General features: G+C 37.6%; 2 protein-coding genes across 3 annotated transcripts in view; one reads left to right on the top strand and one right to left on the bottom strand.

The window, feature by feature from the left end:
* Nucleotides 1–217: 217 nt before the first annotated feature.
* LOC127433680 (stanniocalcin-like) lies at nt 218–3,568 on the top strand. The gene is made up of 4 exons (XM_051685773.1): nt 218–349; nt 1,446–1,588; nt 1,922–2,133; nt 2,919–3,568. The coding sequence occupies exons 1-4, from the start codon at nt 238–240 to the stop codon at nt 3,199–3,201; spliced, it is 750 nt and encodes a 249-aa protein (XP_051541733.1). The 5' UTR covers nt 218–237; the 3' UTR covers nt 3,202–3,568.
* An 8,310-nt stretch (nt 3,569–11,878) lies between these two features.
* Nucleotides 11,879–26,193, bottom strand: part of LOC127433807 (fibroblast growth factor receptor 1-A-like) — a 32,410-nt gene continuing 18,095 nt past the window's right edge. Inside the window, exons 5-17 of one of the 2 annotated variants that reach the window (XM_051686033.1) lie at nt 24,499–24,622; nt 23,923–24,113; nt 22,443–22,587; nt 20,443–20,636; nt 19,864–20,009; nt 19,640–19,761; nt 16,864–16,974; nt 16,569–16,759; nt 16,332–16,454; nt 16,151–16,221; nt 15,885–16,022; nt 14,635–14,740; nt 11,879–13,376 (exon numbers count right to left, since the gene is read on the bottom strand). In XM_051686033.1, the coding sequence (XP_051541993.1) occupies nt 13,194–13,376; nt 14,635–14,740; nt 15,885–16,022; nt 16,151–16,221; nt 16,332–16,454; nt 16,569–16,759; nt 16,864–16,974; nt 19,640–19,761; nt 19,864–20,009; nt 20,443–20,636; nt 22,443–22,587; nt 23,923–24,113; nt 24,499–24,622 (1,845 nt within the window). In that variant the 3' untranslated portion in view covers nt 11,879–13,193. Of the gene's footprint in view, nt 13,377–14,634; nt 14,741–15,884; nt 16,023–16,150; nt 16,222–16,331; nt 16,760–16,863; nt 16,975–19,639; nt 19,762–19,863; nt 20,010–20,442; nt 20,637–22,442; nt 22,588–23,922; nt 24,114–24,498; nt 24,623–26,193 lie in introns of both variants that reach the window. The other variant, XM_051686032.1, reaches the window with a different exon arrangement.

Below are 26,193 nucleotides of genomic sequence, written 5' to 3'. Positions count from 1 at the left end.
GCCTGCATTAATCCCCGTCCATGAATATTTATGAAGCGATGGAAAGTTTAAGGTTTCAGATCCTGCGTTCTGATTGGTGATAGTGGGGATTTATGACCCGTCAAGCTCAGCTGAAGACCTGTATAAATCTGAGGCTGTCTTCAGCTTCAACACAAACTTAAAGGAGTTCCAGCTCAGACAAGCAGCAGAATCAGCAAAGGTCTTCTTTTTGGTGAATTGACAGCTAGAGGTGCAGACATGCTGCTGAAGAGTGGGTTTCTTTTGCTTCTTGTTTTGGTTTCATCTGCATATGAAACAAATCAAGAACCTGCGCAACCAAGGCGAGCTCGATTCTCAGTCAACAGCCCTAGTAAGTAAAATTCTTCTATAGAAGTTTCATGTTGCTTTTGTTTTTAGAGTAAGCAAAGACAAACATTCAAAAAGGCATTTCTAGCTTGATGGAAAATCTGGCTTAGGCTGGTAGGTGTATTTTGGCATGGCAGCTGGTTTGTTGCTGCTCCAAGATGGTCTACCAGCTTGCACCAGCTAATGATCCTCTTAAACCAGCTAGAAACCAGCTACCAGCTTAAGATGAATTTTTCCAGCAGGGCAATGACTTTCTTCTTTGTATCGGACAATTCTAACATATTTTGAGCATTCTCAAACAGTGATATTGCTTTTGATAAAGATGTGGGTTCATAACCAAAAGTTTGTAGGTTCAAGCCCAGAAGCGTTAAGCCACGATCTTTCAACATTGTAGCCTTAAGCAAGATATTTAAAAGGAATATTCCAGGTTCAATGCAAGTAAAGCTCAATTGACAGCATAATATTGAATACCACAAAAAAATATTTTCAACTTGTCCCTTGTTTATTTAAAAAAAATTACTAATTAAAAATGGTAAAAACTGCAGCTACAGTAAGGTACTTACAATGGAAGTAAATGGGGCGAGTCCATAAACATTAAAATAAACATTGTTTAAAGGTATAATCACAACATTATCCATGTTAACATGATTTTAGTGTGATTAAATCACTTACATTCTCAGTGTTATGTTATATCCAATATTACAACTTTGTTGCCATGATGATGCATCACCGGTAAAGTGATTTTATCACACTAAAATCACACAGAACCGAAATTTTATCACACTAGAGTAATTTTGACATGCATAATCTTTACATCTTGTATCTATACTTTTGAAACAGTGTATATTTTAATGTTTTTGGACTGGCCCCATTCACTTCCATTGTAAATGCCATAGTATAACCACGAATTTTAAGCAAACAAGGAACAAAAAATGTTTGTGGTAATTAACATTATGCTACAAATGATATCGTTTGAGCTTAACTTGTATGGAATCCAGAATATTTTTTTAATCTCAGTTTGCTCTATGTGGACTGTCTCTCTACAAAAAAATGTGCACTTGTAAGTGTTCCAAAATGTAAAAACATTTCTCTTCCTCTAGCTGATGTTGCCCGCTGCCTGAACGGTGCTCTCCAGGTGGGCTGCGCAACCTTCGCCTGTCTGGAGAATTCCACCTGCGACACAGACGGCATGCATGAAATCTGCAACGCCTTCTTCCACACAGCTGCAATTTTCAATACAGAGGTAAAAAAAAAAAAAAAAAAAAATCCTTAAAGGAATAGTTAATCCAAAAATTAAAATGCTGTAATTTACTTCCCCTTGTGTTGTTTCAAACCTGTATGCACTTCTTTATTCCGTTGAAAACTAAAGGCAATGTTAGGCGGTATGTTAGTCTCAGTCACCATTCACTTTCACTGCATCTTTTTTCCATTCAGTGTAAGTGAATGGTGACTGAGACTATCTTTGTGGTTGTTCAAAGTTTGGAATAAAATGAAAGTGAGTAAATAATGTATTTGAATTGTGTCTTTTTATTCTCCATTTGTTATGTTTTTTAATGCAAGTAACTTTCTTTTGCAGGGTAAAACCTTTGTGAAAGAAAGCATCAAATGCATTGCCAACGGCATCACCTCTAAGGTTTTCCAGACCATCAGACGCTGTTCCACCTTCCAGAAGATGATCGCAGAAGTGCAGGAAGAATGCTACAAGAAGCTTGACATCTGTGAAGTGGCCCGATCCAATCCTGAGGCCATTGGGGATGTGGTCCAGGTGCCCAGCCATTTCCCAAACAGGTAATTTAATACCGACTGTCTTTGAATGCATGATTCACAGCACCCACTTGGTGTTCCAAACCTGTATGCTGTTTTTCAGTGGAAAATAAGAGGAAAATTTATGAAGAATCTTCAAGCAGCTCTTTTTCATACAACAATTCATAGTGACTAGAAGCAGTCAAGCTCCAAAAAGCACCATAAAATTAGTCTATATGATTTTCCAAGTCTGAAGCTATATAATAGCTTTGTGTGAGGAACAGACTGAAATTTACACTGGAAAAAACCAGCAATTTTTACCTTAAGGAGCTATTTCTACCTGACCGAACCCTTAAAATTTGTTTCATTGGTTTAACCTAATGCATTCAGGTTTATTTAGTTAAGTTAAATAATATTTTTTTTATTTACTTGAATCAAACCAGCTACCATATGAAGCACATTTTTAGGTTAACTTTATTTATTTATTTTTTTGTGAGAGCATGCATGTACTTACAGTGCATTATTTTGTATCTTATACAACAGATACAAATGAGATTTTATAGCTTCAGCAAAGGGGAAAATTTCAGAAAGTTACAACTGCATGGCTTCAAAAGACTTTGAATACAGCAAACAAGTTATATGAATTCTTATCTTGTCCCCCCCACACACACACAAAGACACAAAGACACGTCTTCCGGGTTGGAAACAACATGAGGACTACTAAATATTTACAATATTTAAATTTTTCTGTGAACATTTCCTTAAAAGTGAACAATATTGCACGAGATTACTCGACTGCACACTGATGCAATCATGTTTTTGCGATTCAGGTACTACAGCACACTTTTGGAGAGCTTAATGGAGTGCGACGATGATACTGTTGAGGTGGTGCGAGCCGGGCTGGTGTCCAGACTGGGGCCCGACATGGTCACCCTCTTCCAGCTGCTTCAGAACAAAGCCTGCCCGTCCGAACCAGCTGCAGCGGGGCCTTCTAGGATTGAGGGCCACACCGGCTTCCGCTGGCCCCCCATGTTTAAGATTCAGCCCAACCTCAGCAACAGGGATCCCACTCATCTCTTCGCCAGGAAACGCTCAATTGAAGGGAGCTCTTAGGGTGGCATGCATTTATGCCCACTGCTGCATATTCAGTAACATGATTGTTAAAGGTTTCCATTTGCGCTGTCATGCATATAACTGGAGGATGGTAATTAGTGATTAGTGCATTAGTAATTAATGTATTTGAGTATATAATGGGACATAATCTTTGCTTAATTAACAGAAACCAACAATTTCTTGATTGCATTGCATTAAATTTACCACCCAATGTCATTTATTGCATATTAACGTTTGAGACTCCCACTATTTAATTGTTTTAAGATTATGACCTTGTTGTGGATTTGGAAAATTATGCAGGAGAAGCCAAATCAGATGCACCAGATTTTGAAAAAGGAGACCTGACACGTTTATCAAATTGTAGTTGCAGGGCAAAGCTATTTATTAATGTAAGTGGAATATAATTTATATTTATTTTTCTTACCAAATGTAATTTATTTAGTTTATGTTCGTTTATTTTATGATTGTAAGATGAGGCTGAAATGGTTAGACTAGTTCAGCTCAAAGATTCTGTATTCATTAAGAGATAAAAAATTTTTTTTTTTTTTTTTTGTGGACTGAAACTGTTTATTTCCTGTGCTGGTCATAAGAAATATTATACACCCTAAGACAGACTAAATTTGTTGATGTTGGTGTTATTATATTGTTTATTATGCTTGGGTAGAAATAAAGTTTAAAAACTGCCTGGTATAAAAGTTGTTTCTTTCTTCATTTATTACAGTGTGAAATTTGTGCATGATGTGGCAATTAGCATCCATAAACACACTTGAGCACATAAAACTGCAACACTTGCCTTATCAACAAGGTGGTGCTGTTTTCTAACACATTATGTTTATTGCTGTCTGGACAAGCTATTGCCTTGGCTCACACATTTAACATTTATTATAGCTATATACACACTATATGTTACTAAATATATGAGAAGTATTACCTCTGTTGACAACAACCCAAAATATAGTCTATTATACTATGCAATAGAAATCTTATAGTGGTTGTTCTTCAAAATAAGGGTGTATTGCTGACAGGGCCCTAAACAGGGCTTGGAAATTAGTGAGGTTTGCGGAGGGATGCCAAGAATTATCCCAAAATGATTATTATGTTTTTACCAATGACGTTGTTAAACATTAGCTACTAAAATGAATGAAATGGCATAGCCTCTATCATGGCCAGTGTTCGCATATTTGACATTCTTCATAGTGTAGTATGTACTTCAGATAGTGTACTAGTGTAGTGTGCTGCTGTTTTTGAATGTTTCAGATAATGTCATGATAATCATCAGGGCTGGATTAATGCTGCCTTCATGTGCTTTCGGAATTATAGTAAATACGAGTTTCCCACTTGGAAGTTGCACATGAATGACCCCTCAAGTCGTAATTACAATTGGGAAACTCTGAGATCATTTTGATACCCGAGTTTCTGAGATGGGAGGAGTCCTAAACTTTCAACATGGCAGAGTACAGTTTCTGAAGTGAATGACAAGTTTTGTTATTTTTTCTAAATACAGCTAATTGTTAGCACTTGCCGTTTTGGTCATATTTATTTATGTATATCAGCAACCGTTCTATGCATGTTGTAAATTTTTACACAGTGAAAATAGCTTGCATTTGACCAAGATTCCATTATCATCAGCAAGCTGAGATATATATTATGGTGTCAAAAAAAGGTCCTCAAGAAATATATATGAATGAACCTGGCGTTGTCCATGTTTCCTGTTCTTTCCGACAACAAAGCACGTGAACACGGCGTACTCGTAATTACCACTTCAGAAGTGGGAAGTAGCATCATTCCGATAGCACATGAAGGCAGCATAAGACTCAGTGCCCCTGGGAATTTTTTTAATTTATTGACTCGTGAGCTATTTTCCATGTTTTATAAAGTCATATAATAGCTGTATTTGAGGAAAGAACAGAAATTGCTAAACTGTTTCCTTTGTGATACAAAACTTTCTTCCTCCAGGGGGCACTTGATGGCTCAGAAAACCGAATCCTCGATTGATCCGAATTGAATTTTTTTTATATATATATCTTCTTGGATGATATTTTTACAATGAATAGTATTTTTTTATAATAACCAATTCAAATTTAAATGATTAGTACCTGTGAATGGAAACCCCACGCAGCAGTATCTCATCCAGTGATAAATTACTGTGATTGGTCCATCTGACCAGCGCTGAGAAAAGTAACAGATGCCATGTGACAGCGCAGTGGTATGTGCTGCTTCAGCAGTGGTCTGGACCTCTGGACAGTAATTTACAGCCGATTAATGATATTATAATTTTTGGGATAAATACTGAATTCAAGATTCAATGCGCTGCACCGAATAGAGAACTTGTCAGATACGAACTGACCCAAGGCAATAAAAATAATTGCTGTTGCATATTGTTCAGCTGTATAGCTTCAATTTATATATATATATATATATATATATATATATATATATATATATATATATATATATATATATATGAAAAACGACCTCATAGCTGGTTATGGCCATGATTGCTGATTATCACCTAAAATGGCAATGCTGCTCTGCCTTTCAACATTTAAAGTTGTTTAATGTTCAAACAGAAATGGAGAAATAGCGTGTTTACATGCACAGACCCACGTTCAAATGATTATGTTTAATATGCCGATAACGTGTGTGGTCATGTAAAAGCCTTAAAGGAATAGTTCACCCAAAAATGAAATTTCTCTCATCTTTTACTTACCCTCATGCCATCCCGGATGTGTATGACTTTCTTTCTTCAGCAGAACACAAATGAAGAATTTTAGAAGAATCTTACAGCTCTGTAGGTCCACATAATGCAAGTGAATGGTGGCCAGTATTTTGAAGCTCCAAAAATCACGTCCACATAAAATTAATCTATATGACGCCAGTGGTTAAAATGATGTCTTCAGAAGTGATCTGATAGCTGTGGATGAGAAACAGATTAATATTTTAGTCAATTTTTCTAACCCTGCTCAGTCAATTTCCACTTTAACTTTCATTCCTCTTCTTGTGTTTTGGGTGATTCATATTCTTCATGCATACGCCCCCTACTGGGCAGGGAGAAGAATGTCTAGCAAAAATTTAATTAAATATTAATTTGTTTCTCACCCACACCTATCATATCACTTTTGAAGATATAGATTTAACCACTGGTGTCTTATGGATTACTTTTATGCTGCCTTTATGTGCTTTTTGGAGCATCAAAATTGTGTCACCCATTCATTTGCATTGTATGGACTCCCGAGCTGAGATATTCTTCTAAAATTCTTAGTTTGTGTTTTGCAGAAGAAAGTCAGTCATTTACATCTAAGATGGCATGAGGGTGAGTAAATTATGAGAGAATTTTCATTTTTGGGTGAACTATTCCTTTAAACAGCTTACCTTTAACAGGGTACGGTCATAAACAGTTTAAGCACAAACCAATTGACACAAGTAGATTTTTGCCCATTACCCCAATTTTGCATTGCAAATTAACAATTTAACAGATGTTCTTAAAGGGATAGTTTAGCCAAAAATGAAAATTCTCTAAATAATTTACTCACCCTCATGCCATCCCAGATGTGTATGACTTTCTTTCTTCAGCTGAACACAAACAAAGATTTTTAGAAGAATATCTCAGCTCTGTCGGTCCATACAATGCAAGTGGATGGTGTCCAGAACTTTGAAGGTCCAAAAAGCACATAAAGGGAGCATAAAAGTAATCCATTAGACTCCAGTGGTTAAATCCATGTCTTCAGAAGCAATATGATAGGTGTGGGTGAGAAACAGATCAACATTTAAGTCCTTTTATTTTTTACTATAATTCTCCATGTTCACTTTCTTCTTTTGTTTTTGCTGCCTTGCATTCTTTGTGCATATCGCCACCTACTAGGCAGGGAGGAGAATTTATAGTGTTTATATATGGACCTACAGAGCTGAAATATTCTTCTAAAATTCTACATGTGTGTTGTGCAGTAGAAAGTCATACACATTTGACATGGCATGAGGGTAAGTAACTGATGTGTGCAAGTGTCATACACATGCCATTTTATGTTTTGACATCAAAAGCAGAGAATAAATCGATAATTTCAAGTCTCGTGTAGATGCGGTTTTCTTGTGTTGTCTGATTTTTTTAAATAAGCGGATTTTAGGTAGTTATAGGCGTATTGGTGTGCATGTAAAAGCACTCATTTCAACCAGAAAGGAGTGGGTTTGACAACACAATTATAATTTACCTTGACCCTTTGCATTCAAGAATAACATAATTGGCAAGAGATGATTGCAACCACACAAATTTCTAAAAGAAAGCCAATTTTAAAACTTCCTAGAACCGTTGCCCAAGACATAAGTGGTGTGGTGTTGTTGCCTAACTAAGACTGAACAAATAAACATCTAATCAGGGGAAGCGATCCTAGAAAGCAAAATCTCTTTTAGCAACGTTCCTTTTTCCTAATTTCTAGTGGGCAAAAGGGGAGAAAAAGACTGGTGTAAACAGACAGATGCTACTGTTATTGTGCTATAGAGTTACATCACAAAGGGTTTTAAATTAAGTCCTGCATTAATGAGATGATGTGGAAAAGAGCAAACAAAAGAATCAAGTTACAGTTAAAAATGTGTGAGAGTGTTTATGAGACTTTGGAAAATAATTATGTAAATCCTTCGTCTGTTTTTTAGCTATAAAATATTAACACCCCCTCATTCTTAAGTCATCTCATTAACTTTAAAAAAGGAACACTCTATAAAAACTTATATTTTATAAGATTCAGTTCTGACTTTTGCACGGGTTTGTGTGCTGCTTTGGAAAGAAAGTGTCTGCTGTGAATAAAAATTTAAATGTGATTTATGTTCAATGTTCTGATGTCACTCACTAGTTGTAAGTCCTCATCTATTAGTAAGCCATTACTAGGTTAATTCCCCTGAAAAGTGTAACACTGCAGCTCTGTGACACTATCAAAACACTGCTCTGTTTGTTTGAGCGTTCGGACCAGCCCGACACAGCAAAATTGGCTCAACCAATAGGATGAGTTTGGGTGTGACTATTTGTTTGACCGACCAATTGAAGATGAGGGAAGCTTTTGGGGAAAACCCTGTTTGAAAGCTTGAAGTTATCTTCACATATCTCTTTTGTTTTGGCTGTACAAACTTTCTCCTTTCCACTCTTTTTATGTCTGAAAATTGAGCAGATGTCATCAGAAGATGTCAGCACGCCAGCTCTATCGTAAACACACACAGACAGGTGTCATGACCTGCTTGGTATCAAACCCATGAGAGCTTAGCAAAGTAAACACAATGAGTGACAGTGTCATCACCTGCAGGCAGCCATGTACCCGACATCTCACAAAACAAACTGTGTGTGCCGAGAATGTGGAAACAACATGCATTATTACTTTGAAACAGGAGACCTTCACATTCTTTGAGGATGTAAACAAAACAAAACAAATAGTGATGTTTGCTAAGGATTTCAACAAACAAATAACCCTGCAGGGTTCTTTTCAGAAAATGTATTGTTGGTTGTGCATGGTCAAGAAACAAAATCTGGTTTATGATCTTATGCTGAGCCATTAGCCTTATGGCACACATATAATTACATTTGCTCGAATGTTTGTCTGAGGGCAGTTGTTTGTAATAGCAGCACTGTCGCAATAAGAGCACTTGAGCCAGTCATTTGTCCAAGACTTTCTTGAACCATCTGTCAGTGTTGATGATGGCCGCTAGTTAATTGCACCTCATGGCCCATTGGCTGCACATAAAGGCAGGTGTGCAGTCCATAGATAGCTCATAGATAGGCATGCAGTGACACCAACAGCCTGGCAGATGTGACTCTTAACAGCTCCTGTTTCCAGGCATTAATACAATTATGACCCTTTCCTGCCTAATGCAACAAGATTACTGTGAGTGAAAAGACGAAGATGCTAAAAGGCTTCTGATGGACCATTGCCCACATCAAGCAAATTAAACATCCTGATTTTATGCAAGTCACCTTGTGCCTCTAACAGTGGCTCAGAGTTTCATGCTAAGAATAGTTTTGATATGCAAAAAGTCCTTAATGATTACATTAATTTGAGCAGGGTTGATTATCTTGGTAGTACATTTAAAGGGATAGTTCACCCAAAAATGAATATTCGCTCAGCATTTACTCACCCTCATGCCATCCCAGATGTGTATGGCTTCCTTTCTTCTGTGGAACACAAACAAAGATTTTCAGAAGAATATTTCAGTTCTGTAGGTACATACAATACAAGTAATGATGGCCTGAACTTTGAAGCTCAACATAAAGGCAGCATAAAAGTAATTCATAAGACTCCAGTGGTTAAATCAATGTCTTCTGAAGAGATATGACAGGTGTGGGTGAGAAACAGATCAATATAAGTCCTTTTTAACTATAAATCTCGATCAGCGAAGCGCTCTTGTTTTTGGCGATTCACATTCTTCACGCATATCGCCACCTACTGGGCAGGGAGGAGAATTTATAGTCAAAAAAAGAACTTAAATATTGATCTGTTTCTCACCCACACCTATCATATCACTTCTGAAGACATGGATTTAACCACTGGAGTCTTATGGATTACTTTCATGCTGCCTTTATGTGCTTTTTGGAGCTTCAAAGTTTTGGACCCTGTTGACATGCGTTGTATGCACCAACAGAGTCATCTGTGTTCCACAGAATAAAAAACGTCATATACATCTGGGATGGCATGAGGGTGAGTAAATGATGAGAGAATTTTCATTTTTGGGTGAACTATCCCTTTAAATTCTGTCATCTTTTACTGGCCTGTGTCATTGTAGTTCGTTACTCACTGAAAACTAGCGGGTAACTTTCGAGTAAACGTATCACCTGTGATTTGTGATGAAATGTGTGTATTTTCAGATTATGGATAAACCTTAATGACTGAGTATTTTGTTTGGATTGTGAAATATATTCCCTTGCAAACAGCCAGTGAGTGGATTCCTTTCTGTGAAAAATTGCTGAACATTAATCGAAGATCTGTGTAAGGAAAGCGTGCCAAAGTGCTTCAGCTGTCTCGTCTCATTTCTCACCGTTAATTAAGTACTTAACTCTCTCAAATGCTTTCAACACGAGTGGATGCTTCACATTAAAGTCAGCAACTTCTTACGTATGTCTGCCCTTCCAACAAACTCTGGAGCCGCGTGCGAGGAGATGTTTGGTTTGCCTGTCATTTATTTCCGGCATGCACAGGCTACATATACAAATGATATCTCATTGGCGCACATACCGCAAAAAACGATCTTCCTCATTAGTATTTTTGCGTTGTTTTCGAGGAAAAAATAAAATATTGTTTTAACATCCTTAAAACAAGATAAATTCACGTGAGAAGCAAAATTGTGTAAGAAAGGTCCACCCAAGTAACAATATTGTTATATTTACTTAATTATTTTGGTTATACTTAACCAAATATGTATTTTTTATAACCATAAACTAACTAACTAGTTTGTGGTTATCAAAAATACAACAAAAAAAAAAAAAAAATGGGAACCATAAACTAACGTTAGTGGAACGTTCTGTGTTTACTGGGAAATAGATTTGTTGACAAAGAAATTGCCTATATCTTGAATTAAGTTTATTTTTCTTACCCCATTGGCAAATAGGCTTTAATTCGTTAAAAAAAATAAACGTGTTAATTTTGTTAGATTTATGCTTAAAACCCAATCTCCCAAGACTCATCTTACACAAGTTTGCTTTTCACGTAAAGTTTCTTTTCATACATTTTGTAAATCTTGTTTTAACAATGTTTGTGTATTTTATGTGGTTATAAAAAAAATGAAACCTAAAAAGAACATTCCTGAAACGTTAGGGAATTGGTTCCCAAAAATAACCAAACGGGAACCATAATCTAATGTTTGTTTGTTTGTTTTTCCTACCCCATTGGTAAATTATTTTTCTTGTTTTTAAAATAAACCTCAGTAAATTGTGTTTAAGGAATATTCCGGGTTTAATACAAGTTAAGCTCAATCGACAGAAAATCTGAGTTCCAATGAGACTTACAATGGAAGTGAATGGAGCCAAATTGTAAATGTTAAAATACTCACTATTTTAAAATATAGCCAAAAGACATGAACAATATGTGTGTTAACATGATTTTAATCGCTTTCTAACCTTTTCTGTGTAAAGTTATTGCCAGTTTTACAACTGCCATGATGATGTCAACAAACCCTAAAATGACTGTAAAAATGATAATTTCAACAACTTTACAGCTCAAATAATACACAAGTTTTAACAGAAGAATTAATGTAAGTGCTTTTATAAAATTATAAGCTTCACATTTCTGCCTTTAAACCCTTGAAAAAAAAATTGCCCCTTTTTCTTCCATTATAAGTGCCTCGCTGTAATCTCGATTTTTGCTATTTTATTTTTTTTTTAAACAAAAAGGAGGGACAAGTCAATTATTTTTTGTGGTATCAACATTATGCCACAGTTGCTGCTGACTGAGCTTAACTTGTATTGAACCCAGAAAACTCCTTTAAATTAATACTTTGATTAAAATTAAATTAAAACCCAATTTTCCAATGTGTTCAATATACTTAATTTAAGACATACTCTGCAAACAAATATTATTTTACAAATTTATAAATGTATCTTGTTTTAAAATGTAAATTTATTTTTATAGGAAAACAAGAAAAAAATACTTTTTTTTTTGGCAGAGTACACACATACACACTCAGTTTTAAAAATCCACCCATGTTTCAGATAATTTTTTTAATATATATAACATTTTTATTTATATTCCCACAGGAATGGCAATATCAGTCAGCTCATAGGTAGCCGGAATATAAGTGCATGGCCACTGCCTCGAAATTCACATCATAACATAGTAAAACAATCACACAAGCATTTAAATTCTATTAGAGAACTAATTTATGTCTTTTCTCTTCCAAAAGTTCCTAATAATTTTTATTTTATTTTTTTATTTTATTTTTTTATAAATTCCTCATCATATAAACCGTCATTTTAGATTCTAGGAGAAAATGACGCACAGAGAACCTACAGACATACTTTGTTTTGAAACTGGCCTGAACGATGTGAAATGGGCTACAACTGGTGGATCATGCCAAGAGATTGTCAATCCCCCATCTGGCACTAAACAGATAACTGTATTCCAGCAATTTTATCATAACCAGGCAATATAAACAATTTATAAACATTCATTCACACTACCGGAATATTGTGCAACAGGACAACACCAGACAAACTGTATACATAACTTATGACCGTAACAGCAAGCGATGAGTAACAGATTTCATTTGTAGCTTATCTCAACACATAGCAACTATCCCATAAATCTGTGTTACAGATTGTTTCTTATAGATGACATGTTATATTTTTTGACATTAAATGTAAGACATTAGTAGGTTGATTCCCCCAAGTTTAAACAATGTGGCACTTTCCAAACATTGCTCTGTTTGTCTGAGTATCCCGACCATCTGTTTTATCCACCCAATGGCAGGTGGAGTAATCCGGAAACCTGTATGAAAACATTATTTTCGCAATTCCGAAATTACACACTTCACCTTTAAACAGAGTAGGGAATGAACAAGCTCATACAAAAATAATAATAGTATATAAAACAATAGTGTTTATATAATTTCATATTTGTACAATTTAACCACCTTAACAAAGGCAGCATACTCGACTGAGTAGCACTTGCAATTATTTCTTCACAATCACCACATTGAGTTTACTGCTGAACAAAACCCTTCGATGATGCTTTTGAAACATCTCATTCTCGAACATCAAGGCCTTTGAAGAACATCGGGGACAAACAGAGGTAAAAGTTCAACAAAACACCAATCTATTGAAGGCCACCCCAAGGCTCCTGTGCAGTTCTAATCAGTCTTGATTTTGAGAGTCTACAGGTGTGAAATGTCACTTCCTGCTTGTGTATCTGTGCTATAAAGGCCCTGGCTGAACTTCTTAGTCTCTAAGCCTGTAGAGTTTACGAGTAAAGGGAAGCAGAAAGGGAGACAGATATACTCTGTGACTGAGGTCCGTGTGCTTTCTGCCATCAGCATTTTTTGAAGGAACGGATTGTGTGTTGAGAGGGAACTGACAGGGGGATGCAGGGATCTTCGGGTTCAGACTCTCGTAAGAAGACTGAGTCCGGTTCGGATGAGCAGGTGGAGCTTCGTTCATTCAGGATGACCTGAGTGTAGATAGGGTCCAGGGGCACAGAGAGGTCCAGATATTCCTACAAGTGAAACAAAGTTTTGAGATGGTACACTGTTTTTTCTCTTAAATGGTTCGAATTGGCCAGTGGCCATGGGGTTAGATTCTTCAGACAATATCACTGTTAAAAAACCTAGTGAGCTGCCAACCTAGGTAACATTTTAGGCAGCAAATGCATAAAAATGAGAAGGCAGTTCCAGATAGTAGGCAACAAAATTAGGTTGCCTTACAAGATACTAGGCATGTCATACATTTTTTGAGGTATCGATATATTAACATTAGCCGACATTTAAATTAGAAGCCTAATTCGTGTGCTTTCCAATTCCCTCAGTTGATCTTCTGTTTAATGTAGTCTGGTGTAATAGCGTTGGGAGACCACAAGAAGGTGATATAACATATATTGAAGCCTGTCGCGATTAGCAGAAGGCACAGTACAAACTGTGGATCTAGTCACATACACACAAACGTTACGAAGGTTTTTGTACTTTTTCAAGAATGAACAAAAATTTAATGGAAAACTCTGTGGTGCTGCAGAATTTTGAGCAGCCTCCAGAGACGGCAAGTGGCGGTGGTGTGTGTGTACCTTCTAGAAAATAATTGTTTTGAATTTTAGAACACGCCATGTCATCCGCCAGATGCGTCCGGTGTGCGACCCTCTTCAATTTACCCTGCCGAATATTTTTGGAAAAGACAAAGACTATTGTGCAACAAGCAGCCCTTTTTATATCTGAAAAAATGCAGATATATATATAGATAATTATCGGGAAAATTGTCTGATTATCAATGCGAGAAAAAGGCATCAATTTCAAGCCTATAAGATACATTATTTTGGACAAATTCTAGGGCAGGATTGCATGTATTCTTCGCGCATAGGGCAATCCCTAATTGCATTGTAAAAAATTCAAGATGGTGGATGGAGTCGAGAGATATATTGGAATTATTATATTGGAAATAGTTCCATCTAATTAAAAATACGCTATTTCGCCTCATGTTTGTGTGTGCTGTTTTTTTATGCTTATTAGAGTACTGTTAGCTTAGCAACATGCTAACGTCAGACTCTTTTGGAATACAATGAGTGTCAGTCAAGTCTCTCATCATGAGAAGCATGTTATTCATGTAGTGTGTGTGAATGGCTATTAAGAGAGTTGCTGTTCATGATGAGCATTTAAAATCAGTCACTTACGTGGATCTATTTTGGTTAAAAAGCTACCAGTGTTCACAGCAAGGCAGCTTACTAGGTTTTGGAACAAAGCATAAATGAGCAGGTCCGCTGGATGTACCTGATTGGATATCAAGGACAGGGTGCGATCAAGGTCCTCTACCAGCTGTTTAAATGTCGGCCTATGCGTGGGAACAGCACTCCAGCAGTCTTTCATCATCAGGTATCTGAAAAATACAATTGAATAAGGGAGTCAATTTTATCCCTATCAAAACGAAAAAGACTTTTCTCATGGACATTTCGTGACCATGGCAAAATTTTTGCAACATGAAATTACGTGCTTAATTACACGTTTTGCTACAGTTTCCCAGTAAAATGACCAGCGGGGGTGCCAAAAGCTTTTAAGGATTTTAAGGTGAATATTAGATGGGAGGTTTTAATGAGTAAAATGTACCTTCCTTACCTAAAACTTTAGTCAAAACCTAACCAATAGTGTCACAAAAAGCAAATGTGACATGAAAAGCACATATTCTGAAGCAACCATGTCATTTCGAGTCACTACTATGACACTTTCATCTAATGCGTTAGCTTGCATGCTTGGCTGGGATCGAGCCTTGGTCTTCCGAGTCCAAGGTCCTACACTTGATCAGGTGAGCTAAAGTGGAAGCTAATCACATTGGAATATGTGTGTAAATGTAGGTGGGTCTGTGGGTCAAATGATGCATTAAAGTAAAAGTGTTTCGATATCATAACATAGCAGTGTGTGAGTAATAGTATGAAAAATAAGTGTTTGTATAGGTCATAATCAGCCACTGTACTCGCGGTTTGTGTGAAAGTGAATAAAATGCACAGTTGTTGCCTCTAGTGTTAATTTCACCAGGAAACTGCGAAACTTTGAAGGCGGCACGTAATTAACGTTCGTTCTATGAAACTAGGTTGCAAATAAAAGACATAATTGAACCGGTTTACTTTCTTAATAAAAGTTCACGGTTGTGCACAATTCATCAGTGCATGTTACTGATGAAAAAAATATATTTTTTTTTCATAATCTTTCATTAAAATGTAATAACTTTCTCTGCCTCTGAAACTATTTTTAGTTTCTGCTAAGATTAGGGGAAAAAAGTACCCATTAATCAATCAATAAAGCATCCCTGTTTTCACAATTCAATCGAATCTGGATGGATAAAATAATTTATAAAACTATTTACCAGAAAAGTCTGATTCACTCCAAATTATGTTGTTTGTATGTTTCATGATGTCTTTAACAAAAACCTGGATTTTTCCTTTTCAAAAATAAGTTTCAAAAACATATCAATTTAATCAAATTCAGAAATGTCTTGTCACTAATTAAAATATCTGAACAGGTCATACAGCTCTTGAGTGCAGGCGGAGGGTCTGTCCATGCGGTGACCTTCTCGCAGTAGCTTGAAGAGCTCTTCCACAGGCACTCCAGGATAAGGTGAGCCCCCGAGGGTGAAGATCTCCCACAGAAGAACTCCAAAAGACCACCTACAACACGAAAGCACTCAGTCAGCACCAAAATATAACCAAGAACTGTGGTGAAAGTTAACTATTCTAAAGTGAACTATTGCTGATCTGAGGTTATAGTGGGATGGAAAACAAAAGGGCTGTCTTACACATCACTTTGATGCGTGTAAATTCTGTCGAACAAAGCTTCAGGTGCCATCCATTTCACAGGCAGTCGACCCTGAAGAAATACAGATGTAAAACATTTACTTAATGTAATTTTTATGATTCTAGTCATAAATCGACTGTTTGGACTATAAAACAGGAGTCTTTGGAGAACTGACTGCTTACATTTGTAGTCTTTTTGTAGTAATCTATGTGATGAATGTCCCGAGCCAGACCAAAGTCTGCTATCTTCATTACATTGTCCTCTGTTACAAGTACATTACGAGCAGCCAAGTCTCTGTGGATACACTGTTGAGGAGAAAGTACACAAATATACACTTTGTAAGTATTTGTCTCAGGCCTTGTTAATATGTATTGTGACTGAAAAGACCCCATGAAATGGCTTGACAAAACTTGACATACTTTTTTGGATGCCAAGTACTCCATGCCACGAGCCACCTGGTAGGCACAGGAGACCAAGTCTTTGATGGACATACTCTCCACGTGCACCTGGTCAGGATTGTAACAGTACTCCATGCCATGCGGCCGGCGGGCACGCAGGAATTCCCGCAGGTTTCCTTTAGAAGCATATTCCACAATGACATAAAGAGCGCCTAAAGAAAGAGAAATAAAACCAAGAGAAATTAAAAAACAGATAGAGAGCCAACCTTTAAACGTAACGCCACATGGTTGGAAGCATTCTCACATGGACTCTTACCATCTTGAGTACAAGCTCCGAGCAGGTTGATGATGTTCTTGTGTTTTCCAATCATCTTCATCATCTCCATCTCTGAGATGAGGTCAGACAGGTCCTTCTCGGTGGCATCAGCTAATGAAAACATGCATAAATTGTTGAAGTCTTACATTACACAAGGAAACTGTCCATAAATTACATTATATGGTCTGAAAATCTTCCCCTCTGCAAGAACATGCGAGAACAAATGGCGTTTGACATCATTGACCTAGTTTCCATCCACTTTTCGCGCTGTTTTGTTATCAACAAAGTGAAAAATGGGCAAAAAAAATGTGCGAAATTTGCCGTCTTCTGCCTGTTTCCATTCAAATTGACTTTTATCGATAAAAATGTTGTGCATGAGGTCATGCTTAAAAAAACACTGTCGCAAAAGATCTGCCCTTAAGCCGTTTCCATACAGAAATGTGTGTATATTGTTAATTGTGTACCTTTCACCTTTCAGATGTCCCTAATTTTTTCCCCTGAAGTTTTGGTCAAATGGGGAAAGTATTGAGACAATCATTGAAATTAGCCAGCTTACTGTCATTTTAATTACACAAATAAATGCAATCAGAAGACGAGGAACTGCAATCAAAAGGGAGCAGTTGCCCTTCTGATAGGACTGTAATATCGGTCCTGATGTTGCACCTATCGCAGGTTGCCATCGGTTCCGACCCGAAAGCGAATCATCATGGCCCTGTTCAAGATGGCAGCCTGCACAATGTGGGGAAAACTTTCAGTCTTAGTATAAGAACCATCCATCGATGTGTATATGCTGTGTGCACAGCTATTAAAGAAAAACTGTAATATCAGGGTTTACATATATGATACATTCCTGATATTCAATAGGCTATTTTGAACAATCATCTAAAGCACTGCCATCACAACTGCATTATGTCCCATATAGTTGTCCAGCAACATTTAACGACCAACTGAACTTGATTATCTAAAATTTATTTTAGCGTCATAATGCAATTGACATTTTCTGAAGAAGCTCAGCAAATGCGATCCGAGGTAAAGGGGGTTAGATTTAAAATCTTTAAACATTTTTAAATGTTCAAAAGCCAGTTTTCTGAAAGTGAACTCAGCATTGGACAAATAGTTTTATCTAGTCTTGAAAAAAGTCTAGAACATTCTGAGAATGTCATTCAGCTGACTTTTTTCATCTACAAAACAGGGTAAGGCTAATTAAAGTTTGTGTAAAGAAAATACAATTATATAGGCCTAACAATATTATTTTGTTTTGTTTGGTAATTGTAATGCTTTATTCGTTTGGTAATTTATTTAATTAAATACAGGGAATTTTGCCGGCATTTTTTCAAAAGTAAGCTAAACAATAATTTTATAGAATTGGGCTATAGGTTAGTGTCCCAAAAAAGCACACTGAAGCTTTACTCCTAAAACATCTTTGTGCACAGAAATGATATGTTTTTTGTATTGTGGGCTAATTCCATGACTACCGCCTAGTATTTTGAATGGTGTGGAAAAGCAACTTTAATAAATAAACAGATGGCTAAAGCAATTAATTTAATTGCAAAGAGTGGCCATTCATTTGTTCTCCGTGCACTTGTCAATGACAGGTGCATGATACAAGATGTTTGTGTTGGCAGTCTTGAAAGTGTCATGACGCAGATGTGTTTGCAGCATCGGATCTGTGCAGGTATGCCGTTAAGACCAATTCATAACAGTGCAAATAATGCTTCACGTACAATAAATTGGCTTTCAAAGATGTATACCTTGTCGTTATGATTAACACAGGCTAAGGATTGGGGTAAATTCTGTCATGTGACACTATATTTTTGCATTAATGCCAATTTTCTCGACAAAAAGTGTATCCAAACCAGTTTCTCGCGACATTTGAAGTACCGACATTGAGTTTATGCGCTAAGGTTAAACGGAAAAATATTATGTTGACACTTGTGAAATTTTAGCGATAATTTGCGTTTCCATCAGCTATGTCGGTAAACTTTTTGATGCGCCACACTTTTTGTCACAAAAACCCCTTGGTTGGAAACGTATTTATTGATAACGAACTTTGTGCAATTTTTGAAGCAGCAAATTTATATATTATACAGTACTGTGCAAAAGTTTTAGGCACTTTTGAAAAATGTTGCAGAGTGAGGATGTCTTCAAAAATAATGCCATAAATAGTTTTCATTTATCAATTAACATCATACAAAGTCCAGTAAACATAAAAAAGCTAAGGTGTGACTACTTTTGCCTTCAAAACAGCACCAATTCTCCTAGGTACACCTGGACACAGTTTTTCTTGGTTGTTGGCAGATAGGATGTTTTAAGCTTCTTGGAGAATTCGCCACAGTTCTTCTATCCATTTCGGACTTCTCAATTGCTTCTGTCTCTTCTTGTAATCCCTGACTGACTCAATATTCAGTGGGGGGCTCTGTGGGGAATATGCCATCTGTTGCAGGGCTCCCTGTTCTTCTGTTCTATTCTATTGTATTTGTAAGAAATGTTTGGGAGTCTAAAATGTATATTTCCTATTGACACACTAAAGCTGAAGATATAAATAACCATCTTAAGACAAATGTTTTTTGTCTTAAGACTTTTGCACAGTACTGTATGTGCAAGAACGAATGAAATGTAAAAGCTGTTGAGGAAGGGAAGATAATAAATAGCAACCTGTTCCTCACATAAATCTGTTGTATGGCTTAAGAAGCGTATGAATAAAGCACACAAGTCATATGGTCTACTTTAAGAATGTTTAGGTTGAAATAATAATAAAAAAACATTTTTTTTTTACATTTAAGCATCTTCACGGCTACTTTTGTCACACGGTTGGGCTTGTCTTTGTCCACTCCGATGGCTTCGCCCATCACCACCTGGCCAAAGCAGCCCTCTCCCAGAGGTTTTCCAAGAACTAGCCTATTACAAACAGATGGACAGAAACTGCAAAATTAGTAAATAAAATTCCAGTGACCCAACTGCAGTAAGAAAGAAGGTAAAATATTAGATCAGTGGGCATACCTATCTCTGGGCACCTCCCAGCTCGGGTCGTGGGGCAGCTCGTACTCTGAGACTCCTGACAACATTGGGGTCCCACTGGAGGAGAGCCGTGAAGGTCTGACCAACATCACACCAGAGTTCAGAGAAGCACTAGATTCCACTGACACCTGTGGAGTGCCAAGGTTGTTTTTAAGGGCCTTAGTAAGATACAAGGAAAACGGGGCCTTGCTTTGGATAACAGTACATCAATCTTGCTGAAAAAAGCGTAAACCAGCCTAAGATGGTTTGCTGGTCTTAACTGGTCTTCCAGCCTGAACAGGCTGGTCTGTTGGCTGGCTTTACACAGGTTTTGGGGACTTTTAAGCTGGTAAGACTGTGAGACCATCCTGGCCAGCTGAAGAACAGCTAGGCCATGTTCGGACACCAGCTAGACCAGCTTAAATCAGCTAAGACAGACTGGAATAACATCTTGACCGGTTGAAGAGCAGCTAAGAACCAGGATGGTACACCACCTAGACTAGCTCAAACCAGCTAAACTAACTTAGGCTGTTTTAAGATATTTTTTTCACCAGGGAAATCCATTATCTACATTCTGTTTACCTGTCTGCGGAGAGGAATACTTTTAGCCAGCTTATGGACGGCCAGCTGGCTGTTGAAGTCGCTCTTCTTGTAGGAGCTGCGAACTTTGAAGATGGTGGTGATTCCCACCATGAGGAAGATGAGGAAGAATCCAACGCAGTAGATTAACACCTCCAGGTAGGACTGACTGGGCACTGCAGATGGATTCGTGGGCGCTTACATGGCAAAAAGAACACGAAAGTCAATAACTACAAATGACTACAAGCTAGAGCTTATTACTTTAGGGGTTTAGGAGTTTGTTTAAATCCCAAAACCAAAGTATAAGCAATAATGACAGTGATGCTGAATTACACTTGAATCCACTTGTACAGTGTCAACTGACCTCAATAACACCTCAGTTACTGTGTTGACAGCACTAAACTTTGGACTGACACACACTGGGAGACGTTAGTGACATGCACACGTATCCACACATATACACACACACAAGCTCTGTTTAATTTCAACCAGTGCATTTGACACTATTGGCACTAAGAAGGGAGCACAAGCTCCCTTTGTGGCCACATAATGGTGCCTTTGTGGCGTAGAATTTCACCCCACATTCCCCACCGGTGTGAGGCTACAGCCATCCCCTGCACGAGTATAAAATGGAACAATCCCAGCCAAATTGTCCTGCAAGGCCAAAGTGACACACAGCAAGATACACAGGCCCTGATGGAATATAATTTTTTTTTTAAATTCCGAGTTCAATGCAAGTTAAGCTTAATTGACAGCATTTGCAAAAATGCTTATCACAAAAAATTACTGACTTGTTTAAAAAAATAAATTAAAAAAATTAATTAAAATGCATTTACAGTAAGGAACTTACAATGGAAATGACTGGGGCCAGTCCACTGACAGTGAAATACACACTGTTTAAAAAGTATAGCCACAAAAACATTATAAACGTTAGCATGATTTTAGTGCGATAAAATTGCTTACCAACCTTTTCTGTATAAAGTTACATCCAATATTACAACTTTGTTGTCATGACGACGTAACGCAAGTATAATGTTATAATGTTTATGTATTGTGTCTAAACGGTGTGTATTTTAATGTTTAATGGACTGGCCTCATTCACTTTCATTGTACATGCCATACTAACCACAATTTTCATTTTGGTTTTATAAAGGAGGGACAAGTCAAATGATTTTCTGTGGTTATCAACATTATGCCACAAATGCTGTTGATTGAGCTTAACTTGTATTGAAACTGAGACATACCTTTAAACTGGAGCATCGTTCATATGGAGTTGTGTTATAATATGCAGTGGTTGAAACTAAACGAAGTAGCCAGAATATATACACAAATTACATCAGCTTTGTATATTGAAGAAACGTTTTAAATGATGCAATGACAGTGCAGCACCAAGCAACAGTAAGGTATTATAGTCACAAAACTATAGCATTTTATTTATGCAAAATTTTCTCAAGGCAAAGGGCACCCAAATCATTGTCTGACTTTTCTATAAACCCTCATAAACTAATTCAATCTTAGTCAAGGTGACTTGGTGTGCAACAACCGCTCATTAAAACAACAAATATAACAGGACAGAGAGAGAAACAAGTTTAGAGAAAAAGGTGAAACAGTGCCATAACAGGTGTCATTTGCCAGGTCAACAGAAAGTCAAGCACACTGAAGACCCTTTAGTAAGATGATATTCCTATAGGTGGAGATGTCACAAGAATCCAAATGTTTGGTCTACTCAGCATGCAGGTGCTAAATGTATGGATGGTTTTGCACCTGCGGAGGACACAACAGATGGCCACACACACGTCTCTGTGAAGTGCCTTGTCTATCGGGAAATGCGCAAAACCTACACCGGATAAGTGATATTCAAGTAAATGCTTTTTGACCCAAATATAGCCCTCCTGAAACTCTGGCGAATGACACAAACAAACGGGCACTGTTGGGAGCGATGGACGAGAATGAAAGCAAAAATGGAAGAGGTCGAGAAAGGACAGGAAAGAGTTGCTGGATACCTTTGACAACGGTCAACCATGCTGACTGATAGGAGACCCCGATAGAATTGCCCGCCAGGCAAGTGTACTCCCCAGCATCCTCAAAGGACACATTCCTCAACTGGAGCACCTCCATCTCCTTGTCGGTGGTGTTTAGGCCAGCGGTCTGGAAGAGAACGAGAAAAGCAGACCCAAGGCCCAAGAGGTAAGGGGAAAGAAGAAGAAAGCAGGAACACACTGATCTCGAAGAGGATGAAGGTTCATGTTAGATCTATCTGGTTGGGTTTAAAACCAGCTAGAAGCTCCCAAAGCTTGGAAAGCCACCTAGAGCAGAGTTTTCCAGTCTTGGTCCAGGAGTACCCCCAAAACTACACATTTTGGATCTCTCCATAATCTAACACACAGGATCCAAGTCATCGGATTGTTAGTAGAGGCTTCATGACCTGAATTGTGTGTGTCAAATAAGGAAGATACCCAATATGTGCTGTGCTGAGGGTACTTCAGGATCATGATTGGGAACCACTGATCTAGAGCACTGACCAATCACCTGTAGAGAGATCAAACAACACTGCCAGGCACCACCACCTTCAATTTACCTCCACCTACATCAGGCAGGCAACATGGAGCGCTCACCAGTAAGACCCAATCCATAGCGAGGAAATGATCACCATGGGCTGGGTTCCAATCCCCAATAAGGGATTAACTGGGAGTTTCCATGGCATTATTGGACAGGAGAACCCAAAGCACGAAAGAGAAACCCAAGGCAAAAACCTCTACCTCTAGCCAGTGGTCAAATTACCTTGTATGTCATGTCTAAGGACAGTTAACCAGGCTGACTGATTGGCTTCTCCTATATAATTGGACACTTTGCAAATATACTCGCCGCCCTCTTCCTCTGTGATATTGTAGAGTGTCAGCACCTGGGTGTCCGAGCTATTGACCCCCGAGTGCTGGAGACGACAAAAGACCAAGTTCATGTAATCCAATCCCAATCTATTGATCATCTGCAGGTGTTATTTAGCATCCTAATATCTGCAGATCATTCATATGGAACTGCTGCAACTAAGGGCACCTACACACTAGAGTTTACCCTGCATCAGAGAACGTCGCAAATCCATCGATTTCAATGGGGATGTTGCATCGCAAGGACATAGAGGGTTTGCGAAAGTGATGCCCAACATGCAACCAAAAGTTGAAACAATTTAAATTTAGCTGCATCTCACTTTGACAGAGGCATCCATTGACCAATGAAAAGCAGGTTCGCTGTATTGCAGCTTGATTGCTACAGCTCTTTCCGTAACCTCCAAACACACCTTGAGCATTCCAGTCCATCAAACGCTGTCAGGGATTTCTCTAATGTGTAGGTGCCCTTAGTCTGACCTGAGCAATGTCATAAATATCCCTAAAACATTCAGATATCTTTGTAGTAATATATGTTGCTTTTTGCTGCATTTCACTGTAAAACATACATTTTATATGAGACTTTAAGACTTTTCTTTACCTTGAGAATGCGTACGTAAGGTAGTCCATCAGGTCCGAGTTGGCTTCCGTTCACCACCATGTGTTTGAGCCACTGGATATGAGGCTGGGGATCGCTGAACACCTTACATACAAACTCTACGTCACTACCGACGACAGCTGTCCGGTTTGCAGGGAGACCAGCGTACAGGATGGGTCTGTGTGGAGATCGCTCTGCAATATACAAACAGAGGTTTGTTAGATTGAAAAATGTTGCAATACATAAAGAAATTATATTATATATAATTGAAAAAATTATATATAATATCGGTCGGATAGACAGATTATCCCGCTCCCAACCTGGGCCATTGGTTGAGCCAATGTTGCTATTTCAGGCTTATCAGGATAATCAAACAAACAGAAATGCTTTGATAGTACAACAGTGCCAGTGTTTACACTTTTTGAGAAAATCATCCGACAAATGGGTTATTTATAGTTGTCTCTGCATATTAAGCTAAGATAGGAGCAAGTATTTTAATGTCAAAGAAATTATACACATCACTTAGTGTTCTATACTGTACATAGTGTAATACACAAAAATATGCAACATATGACTGACCCACTACATCCAGCTGATAGGTGTGATTGATGCTTCCGTAGTCATTCTCCACCAGGCAGGTATAGTTGCCCTTGTCTGAGGGCACCACTGACTCCATGATTATAGTCCACATGTGTTCACGCAGCTGAGAGAGGAAGGAGAGAAGAAATATTCTGTTATTCTGTTATACTCTGTTTTGTGATCAATATTTTTATTGTATTTTGAGACAGAGCATATAGATCAAAAATCTAAATACTCTGTTATTCTTATAACAATATCTGAATACAATATTCTCACCAAATGTGAGAGTTACACATGCAACAAGGACTTCTGCTTTGGCAAGTCGTGGCTTTGTACAAATGCTGTTTTACCCACTTTGGTGTTGAAAGGCTTACCAGGGGGATACGTCTGGCAATAATTTCCAAATGATTTTTTGCGATATTTGATATGTAACTTGATCTTTATATATTTTTTCTCTGAACTGGCTTAAACCGTGGTGGAAAGTAATGAATTACAACTACTCTCATTACAGTAATTTTTCTACTTTCAGTATAATTAATAGTACTTTTACTTTGAGATGATTAAAAATGAGGGATTCAACTTCACTAGTTATTTTTCACCACAATTACAAAGTACAAACAAATACATAATATTTCAGAATTTTTGGAAGTTTTTTGGGAAGAAGTAATCAGCAAGTTATAACTAAATCTGTTTATAAACTAAAATGCGCTGTGAGCGGCACGATGGAAGCCGCAGGGCACAGCATCATAAGCACAGCAGCTTGCATAAACTGCCGCCGGTGTCCTCTCTTCTCTAGCTTCTCGAGGACTTTCTGCCCTGTCACTACACAAGAACTGTAATACTGTGATTTTATGCATATTTAATTTTATTCTGGAAAGGAGCCGTTCATTCAGGTACTAGGGAACTGTCTGAACATGTTTAACCACTGTTCAAACTTCACTTTGTTTTAAGGTAGGCAATGTTTTAATTGTCAAACATTAACACAATGTAGTTTGACATATACAGTTGTGCTCAAATTTTGCATACCCTGGGAGAAATTGTGAAAATTTGGCATTGATTTTGAAAATATGACTGATCATGCAAAAAAAACTGTCTTTTAAGGATAGTGATCGTATGAAACCATTTATCATCACATAGTTGTTTGGCTCCTTTTGAAATCATAATGATAACAGAAATCACCCAAATGGCCCTGATCAAAAGTTTACATACCCTTGAATGTTTGGCCTTTTACAGACACACAAGGTGACACACACAGGTTTAAATGGCAATTAAAGTTTAATTTCCCACACCTGTGGCTATTTAAATTGCAATTAGTGTCTGTGTATAAATAGTCAATGAGTTTGTTAGCTCTCATGTGGATGCACTGAGCAGGCTAGATACTGAGCCATGGGGAGCAGAAAAGAACTGTCAAAAGACCTGCGTAACAAGGTAATGGAACTTTATAAAGATGGAAAAGGATATAAAAAGATATCCAAAGCCTTGAAAATGCCAGTTAGTACTGTTCAATCACTTATTAAGAAGTGGAAAATTCGGGGATCTCTTGATACCAAGCCAAGGTCAGGTAGACCAAGAAAGATTTCGAAATTCAAAATATGGGGGCAAAACATGACTATGCAACAAGTTCCCGTGTTTTATTAATAATATTTGATATAATTACAATTACATACATTGCGATCTTCTTTTGACTTTTCACTG

The sequence above is a fragment of the Myxocyprinus asiaticus genome, chromosome 43 (assembly GCF_019703515.2).
Source record: "Myxocyprinus asiaticus isolate MX2 ecotype Aquarium Trade chromosome 43, UBuf_Myxa_2, whole genome shotgun sequence".
Taxonomy (NCBI): domain Eukaryota; kingdom Metazoa; phylum Chordata; class Actinopteri; order Cypriniformes; family Catostomidae; genus Myxocyprinus; species Myxocyprinus asiaticus.
The sequence above is the reverse complement of the archived record's forward strand: the minus strand, read 5'-3'. Positions and strand labels throughout refer to the sequence as shown.

Excerpts from the sequence above, each read along its gene's own strand:
- LOC127433680 (XM_051685773.1), top strand. The coding sequence starts at position 238 with ATGCTGCTGAAGAGTGGGTTTCTTTTGCTTCTTGTTTTGGTTTCATCT. Across the intron at positions 1,589-1,921 it reads CTGCAATTTTCAATACAGAG|GGTAAAACCTTTGTGAAAGA; the intron begins GTAAAAAAAAAA and ends TTTCTTTTGCAG. Across the intron at positions 2,134-2,918 it reads CCCAGCCATTTCCCAAACAG|GTACTACAGCACACTTTTGG; the intron begins GTAATTTAATAC and ends TTTGCGATTCAG.